We start from the raw sequence: 7,864 nt of genomic DNA, 5'->3' as shown, positions 1-7,864 counted from the left end.
GGCAAACTAGACCTGTCAAATTATACATAATCCCTTTTACTGTTGGTTTTTAGCCTGCCTCTTGTTCTCCAAATGCCTTTACAAAGTGACATGGCATGCTGACATTGTGAGTAATGGGGAGCACTAATGGAACTGGCATTAGGTGATGCATTTGAATAGCTACAATGAGAAAAATAAATGGCTGTTTAGCCAGTGTGGCAGGGATGGTTGATGGTTGTCACCTTGACAATGTTCCTGAAGTACATTGTGTTCATTTTGTGGTGGCCAGTGTGTATCCTTCATTAGTTTATCTTATGAAGGATTAAAGGAGTTGAATGCATTTGGCACATTTTAAATTTTTCTAAGCTTTGTTGAATTGTCACAAACAGAACCTTTATGTTTGGAAAGTCTGTATTGTCAAAACTAGTTACGCCTCAATATCTGAACAGAAAGATGGTAATGGTGCATTCACACCAGACCCGTTTAGTCTGCTTTAACTGTTCCTTTGCCTAGAAAGTCTGGCTCATTTGAGGAGGTGTGAATGCAATTGGAAAGCAGATGAGAAACTGCATCAGTAAGTTTAATGTGCACAGAGGAACCCTCCTTTCAAGCGATTTAATTCAGTGTTGATGAAAACATAACACCAGAAAGAAGTGAATACTGCCCTTATGGTGTTTATTGAGAGGAGACTCAGTTAAATCTAAAGTTGTGTAGTATTCCGTTACTGCAAGCAGCAATGGGCTTGTAATAAGAGGTCTGAATGTGCAATCATACTCTGGTCTGCCTAAAAACTTAGGTCTGGTTTGGTTGAAGTGAACTGCATATGAATGCCAAGCAGACTGGCGACCCATTTCAAACAGCAGGAAGTTGGCTGTTGCTACTTTATCAAAACACATTTATTTTGGTAAATACAAAACAAATGTGTCTGTCTAGCCTAGCACTAGCTAGAAATGACTCCTGGTCTGCGTGTGTTGGTGTTCACCATTCAGATAAATGTGATCTGAATGGTCTGGCTCATTTGACGAGGTGTCAAATTGGAAAAGCAGATGAGAAACCGTGAATGAATGAATTAGAAATGAAGCCTTTTCTGTAAAAGTAATGAACGAATGACAAATATCATTTTAGTTTGAAGTTTTTATTCAGTTTTTGTTTTTTACTTTACGAAACAAATGTTTGCAGATGTCCTATGAATAAACAGCACCCCATCTTCTGGAAACAGGGTTCAAATCGGCCCCTTCGTATGAAGAAAAGACTCTTTTTGCCCAATCAAAGCCTCTCCAGGTTCCCAAAGTGACATGTTTTCCTGTATTTGACATTCATTTAAGTGCATTTGTAGGCAACACAACCGTTTTTTGATTCATGTGCAATAGCTGAACTTATGGTCATTGTGAAAAGAGAATATTTACATTGCAGCTATGACTCATTAACTGTCTATCACTTGAGCTAGCATCAGAACTGGAGAGGGAGACATTCGTAGCATGGGGAAGGGGGTGGAGTCTTGTTTCAAGCACAGTCTTCGTAAACAGCAAACTTTACCAACATCATCATGATTAACTAGACTCTTTCTGTCTCACTTCTTTTCCTCCAAGTAAGACGAAAAAGGTTAATAGAATGGTTTAAAATAAAGTTTAGTGATTGTGCTTTTAAAACCAAAGTAAAACAAAAAAAACATCGATGAGAACACAGAACATAACAGTGCATTACAAAAAGACGAACAAACATAATCCCAAAGTGGCACTTTTTTTATGGGGAGCGGGAGAGGCAGGTAAACAATATAGCAATTTACAAACATGGATGGAAATGATGAAATAATTTTATTTACCGACATAATGAAATTAGATCTTCTAAAACAAAACGAGGAAGACTATTTCGAGGTACCACAATGGGCAAAACAAGACATTACACAGACACGCATATTTACAGTTTACCCCCCCCTTCCTGTTTGCGGCCGCTTTTCTTCCAGTAACATCTCATTGGATGGGCGCTCCCAAGCTCTTGTCAAGGCAGGTTGAGTCTGAAGCAGAATTTCACTGCATATTGCATTGGAATTTGACATAAATATACCATTGTTTTGTTACTTTGTTGTATTTTTTAATGAATCAGCCTTCACAATTTCCTATTTAAAAAAAAAAAGCGGGCAAAGAAATGATAAGTTGGAGGGGAAAAAAATAGCATTGGTCTGTTTTTCCAGATGTAAAGAAACACATATGATGTTATACAGTATAATGGCAGCCAACACGATGGTGAAATACTGAGATATTTAAAATTGTAAGAGAAAAAAATGGTGCTCCACTCCTCTGGGAAAAATCTGAACAGTTCCTCCTTTTTCATCTCGACGTCTTCAGCTTTCTAGCATCTGGGAGAGAAGAAATGATACGGGTCAGTTTTCTAGAGAATACATAAACACGGGCAGCCAGTGCTGCTATAGAAAAGATATGTGCCAGCATCGTAACCAGCTGATTGTGTAATATTTGTGCGTTCACAAACACACAAATATTTGTGCGTTCACAAACACACAAATATTTGTGCGGTTCATGAAAAACATCACGTATAGATAAAAAAAAAAAAAAAAAAAGTCAGATTTGAACTGCCTTTCCCTGCAGTGTGAGTGTAGCCAATGAGGTTTTGTGCCATCAGAATAGATGAGCAAAAACCAATAACATACCCTGGAGGAAGTGGGATTTTTTTTTTCCTTTACCAAACTACTGGGTTGACATTTCTGGCAAACACTCCTACTCTAATATTTGAAACAGCACCTGGCTCTGTATGTCAACACTGTCACATTTGTGGTCTTGTGATGAAGCAGGGGAAAGCAGACATCTCCAACACATAAGTACCAAATGAGCCAAGTCAGCAGTGTTTAGTATAATGTAATGGTTCACTAAAGTTGAAACTAAAGTCAAGCTGTTGAAACAGATTTTTATGGTCTGGTTTACCAGCTTTGAGCAAAAATTTCTTCCAATTGGTATACATAATCCAGTTTATACAAACTTGTCATATTTCTGCTTAAGATCTCATTGAAAGAAGTCACATAAGTATGACTACAGTCCAGTTAGATTTGACGACTGTCGTTAGCTTGTACCTCTAGTTCCTCCTCTGCTTGGTGAAAGGCTACAGAGTTGTTGACGACCAGATCTCCAGGGTTCCTGCGTGCTCCTTCCCCTCTCCGCCGGCCCCCCGAACCCCTGGAGGACATGGAGCTGGAGGAGCTTGGGTCTCTGGTGCTATTGACCGTTGGGAACTGTGGTCGGCTGTACGGCAGAACATCCTCTTTAGAGAGAGAGCAGAGTTGTGTGACTTTCCATTTGGAACAGAAATTTAACCGACAGCAGTGTAAGTGTGTCAGTACCTGTGTTCTGCCGTGCCTTGTTGGCAGTGCTGCTCTCGGATTTGTTCCCCTTCCCTCCGTGAGCAGCCTTCTGTCTGTCCTGAGCGTCTTTCCGTTCAGATGAGCTGGTTCTGGGGTCCGAGCCCTCCTGAGGCCGGTAGCCCCCTCCCCGCTTGTCCCGGCCCTCACCTGCTTTGGGGGAAATCACTCCCCGGCCCTCCAGAGCCGCCTTAGAGGGATGTGTGGGAGACTTGAGCACCGCTGGAGGAGGAATGGGTGGAGGAGGGAGATCTGGTGGATAAACACAGGAAGTGATCAACCGCACAATAAAAAACCCGGTTTTTGTTTAGTTTTTCCTAACTGTGCACCCTTGAAAGTTCTTTGAGTATTTACCCGTCACTCACACCTGCGGGGTGATGGGTAAACACAGCTGCAGCGTGTATACACATGCTGACCGAAAAGTCTTCAGAGCGGACGATAAACACACCAGATGACATTCAAGGTGCAGAGTTATGCGATTTGAGCGAGAGGCAGGAGAGGAGGTTTGGGGGGTGGGGGGGTGATGGTCAGTGGCTTGCTCGACTTCCCATGTCAATGAATCAATGCTAGCTGTCCTTGAGCCATTATTCATACAAGAGCTTCTGGGCAGGTGAGCCTGGCCTCTCACACATCACACGGCCATCTGAGAAACACGCCAGAGAAAAGCCTCACCAGCCTTAAATCAATGGCATTTCATCTTCTCATCACCGTTACACAGGAATAATGTGTTAATAAGCATTTCTCTTGGTTCCTCAGTTTGTGGAAACGACTTTATGCCCCAAAAGAAAAGAAAAAATGTGATCCCATGTGTCGGATCTGTAACTTCAGTAGAAAACCTCACATTTTCCTAACAATTAGCATCGTTGCCAAAGTGATGGTCATACAAGACAATGTCATACAATAACATATTCGAATCATCAATAACATATTTGAGTATTCCCTGGGATTTATGTTTGCTTTATTTTCTTTGTAACTTCAACCAGGTTACTACTGCTAATTTTCCGGAACTACCCCCTGTTCAGTGTTTGAAGCCATAACCCAGGGGTCCCCAAACTACGGCCCGCGGGCCGGATTCGGCCCGCCTCCACATTTGGTCTCTGAACAATACCAGAGAGCATTCAGATTTTTTTTTTTTTTTCATTTATTGTATTTTCCGGTTTATATGTGGATTTTTCTTCAACCACCAGGGGGCTCTTTAGCAGGAAGTGTGTCCTGTAAACTGTGGGTGTTTTGTTTTGCATGGCGCATTGCTGCCATCTGTTGGACTTTTAGGGAACTGCTTGACTTTTATGTTAACAGTATGGTTGTTTGCTAGCGGTAGAGCAGATGAACACACGTGTCTGTTATGAACGCCGCATTACAGGTTGAATTCTTCGAAGCAACTATACTTCAAAACGAGCCTTTATGTTAACATATGAGAAATTAATATATTATAGTTACATTCCCTCAATGGAATATATACTAGTTAGTCCCAGCGACCGTTTCATGGTTTTTTCCCATGTGCTTTCTGGGTAAAAATCAATTGAGAAACGCAACGCACCCCCACACCCCCCGTCAACAATTTCCGGCCCCCCACCAGAGAAGGGAAAAGTTATGTGGCCCTCACAGGAAAACGTTTGGGGACCACTGCCATAACCCAAACAGCAGTGGGAGGGAGTCTAACGTGGGAAATAATATCACATCATGCACATACATAGCTGAAAAGTTTTGACATACAAGTGTTGGGCAGGTCTCTTCTTGGCCTACAAGACCAAAAAGGTCATGTTATTGGATTTTATCTGTACAATCAGGTGAGCAGGAGGAGGAAGTCTTTACAGTGCATGGCAGCTGTAAAGATAGAAGCTGAAACAGTAGTCATCAAAGCAAAGTTCTAGGATTGTAAAGTCGTAATATAAATTTTATTTAAATTGTTATGAGTTATGAGTCGAACTACCATAACACAATTAGGCATGCTACTTTATGTCTGGCAGAGATGTGAAGTACTTTGTCCTACTTTCTGGATGACTGACTGTCGTGCCAATTTTTTTTTGAGTGCATTATTGGGGACATCAATAGAAAATATATAGTACCACTAACTGTTCTCTCAAAAAGGGGCCAGTTGATGATTTTTTTTCTTTTATCTCATTTGCAGACACTGACAGTTTCAGTAGACTTTTGCAGTTATTGTGTGCTCCAACATACTGCCTCTGAATACAAACAGGTGAGCAGGAGGAGGAAATGTATGTCATATAGCAGAGAGGAATCTGCAGTTTTTTTTTAAATATCCACCATGCCTCCAGAGTTCAGCCTCAGAGTCCGATCAATGCCTCTGTCCGTGAGCTATAGCTCACTACCAGGGTGGAGCCGCCTGCCTGGTAGATTTATGATCGGGGAGGACAGTGCTCAGGTCTAAGAAGTGTCTCTGTGAGCTCGTCATGGAGGATGAATGTAAGAGACTGCTGGTTAATTAAGCAGGCGAGGCTGAGAAGGATCAGAAAAGACAGGAGAGTCGGCCAGAGAAAAGCACTGGAGTCAAACATCTTGGAGGGAAGAGGGTATTTGTGGGTATTTCTATCTACTGTGCAAACATGAGGGAAGTGACCGGGTCTGAGACGTAGAGAAGGGCAAAGGTTTGTCTTCCTTCTCCAAATTCATTGGCATTCCTTAAAAAAATCCAAATATATATAGAATATATAATATTTTTACAAGTGTGTGTGACTTTCGTTTTATCATATAGAACAGGCTAAAAATTAATTACTTCTTTTTTCTTTTTACCAAGCCGGAACCTTTGTATTCACGTTGCTGGTACGCCCGTAAATCTTAACGTACAAGCGATGGACAACAAAGCCTGGCCCACTGGGAGTTCATTTTTGCTTCAAAAAACGATCCGATGGAAAAGACTATTGTGTTCAATTTCAATTGCTTCATTGATAGGAAGCTAGCTAAAACGGAGTTAGCCTATCAGTGAGCTATTCACGTCTAAGCTACTCATGTAGCAGAAGCAGAGACGGCTAATGTCAGCCTCCACAGTCCACATTTCTAAAGAAAGGCTGAACGGGTAGAGCAGCACTTTGTACCAATCTGATTCAGTGACCTAAAACAATAAACCTAAAATAAACATAAAAACAATAAAAAGCTTTGTTGTTTGAGTTCATATGTCTATTTGAACATATGAACTCGCCACCAAAAAGGGTTTCTGAATTGAAAATGTTGCTTAATTTGTATGGTTTTCGATTAAAATGTGATTGATTAATGAAGACTTACAAATTATGTGCATCATAGAGACAACAAGGCTTAAGTGTTGCCCTTCAAGTGCAACATGTTTTCCTTCCACACTTGGAAACAATAATTATCAAAATTCACAGAAAAATATCACATAGTATTTTACCGGTTTCAGTTTTTGACGAGATTCTAATTTACTGAGCCATATTCTCAGATATCTGAGAATATGGCTCTTTTTTTCCCCTCTAAATGCTTATAACCACCTTTCCTCACCTATCACCTCAACAGCACCCCCATAGGCATCCCAGCCTATGGGGGTGGGGGAGAGGAGGGATGGCAATAACCTCCAAATGAAAAACAATCCATTCAGATCAAATGCAATCAGCAAAAGGACTGATACACAGAACTGCAGAGCTGTCAGTCTGCTCCCCTCCCCTGCTCAAACAAAGACGGGGGAGAGGATGGAGAGATCAGCGTGAGGGAGGGGCAGAGGACGTGTTGGAATATAAGGATGATGGTGGAGGTGATGGTGGAGAGGGGTGAGAGGGGGGTATTCTGCAGTGATATAGCTGGTCTGGCTCCCAGTGAGTTGGATATTAAATCTCCCTGTCAAGTGCTTCCAACACTCAAGGACACCTGACACTAAGAGGAGAGCCAGCTCTGGGGCTGCACACACTGTGCACACCAGAGGAAGTGTGTGTGTGTGTGTGTGTGTGTGTGTGTGTGTGTGTGTGAGAACACCAGCAAACAGATGCATCTTAAAAAAAAAAAAAAAAAAAAACTTTCCACAAGATCAAAGCAGGAAGAAATAATCTAAAAGTATTTTTTTCGGTGGGAAGGTCCGAGCGTTTAGAACCAACGGCAGAAACAGCTGGTGGCTCTTTTAGCTAACAAGGTTATTGTTGGTGTGAGTGGCTGTTCTGGTGTTTAACCTGCTCAAAGCTAAAGGTGGCGCTGAAGAGCCAGCCAGAGGAGAGGAGCATTCCAGTGCTAACGCTGCTGAACTGGACACAACTCCCAGAGGACAGGATGGATGCGTGTGCATAAACACACAGAGAATCAAAAGAAAGCCGCTGACCCAAACTGATTTTAGCTACTGAAAAACATATCGCAATACAAGCGTTTCAAATTTGTCCATATATATATTATAGATTATGTGTTTTTTTTAAATATCTGAAACATTTTCCTGTTTTATCCAGATGAAATGTAAACATGCCATTGCAACATTTAAGCAGTTATGAGACATGGTGGCAAAACCTGAATCTGCTGCTGCGCAAGTTACACCAACAGATTGTTCCTGGTAACAACCTGTTGATA

At 41.6% G+C, this 7,864-nt stretch overlaps 1 protein-coding gene across 7 annotated transcripts in view; it reads right to left on the bottom strand.

Annotated features, from left to right (window-relative positions):
* Positions 1–1,098: 1,098 nt before the first annotated feature.
* robo1 (roundabout, axon guidance receptor, homolog 1 (Drosophila)) overlaps positions 1,099–7,864 on the bottom strand; it is a 310,894-nt gene continuing 304,128 nt past the window's right edge. For all 7 annotated transcript variants that reach the window (XM_015038826.1, XM_015038820.1, XM_015038821.1 and 4 more), the window contains 3 exons: positions 3,329–3,598; positions 3,062–3,249; positions 1,099–2,335 (listed from right to left, as the gene is read on the bottom strand). In XM_015038826.1, the coding sequence (XP_014894312.1) occupies positions 2,321–2,335; positions 3,062–3,249; positions 3,329–3,598 (473 nt within the window). In that variant the 3' untranslated portion in view covers positions 1,099–2,320. The remainder of the gene's footprint in view (positions 2,336–3,061; positions 3,250–3,328; positions 3,599–7,864) is intronic.

Source organism: Poecilia latipinna, unplaced genomic scaffold (assembly GCF_001443285.1).
Source record: "Poecilia latipinna isolate Pla-1442-1.1 unplaced genomic scaffold, P_latipinna-1.0 Scaffold454, whole genome shotgun sequence".
Taxonomy (NCBI): Eukaryota; Metazoa; Chordata; class Actinopteri; order Cyprinodontiformes; family Poeciliidae; genus Poecilia; species Poecilia latipinna.
This window is presented reverse-complemented; position numbering and strand designations above follow the sequence as displayed.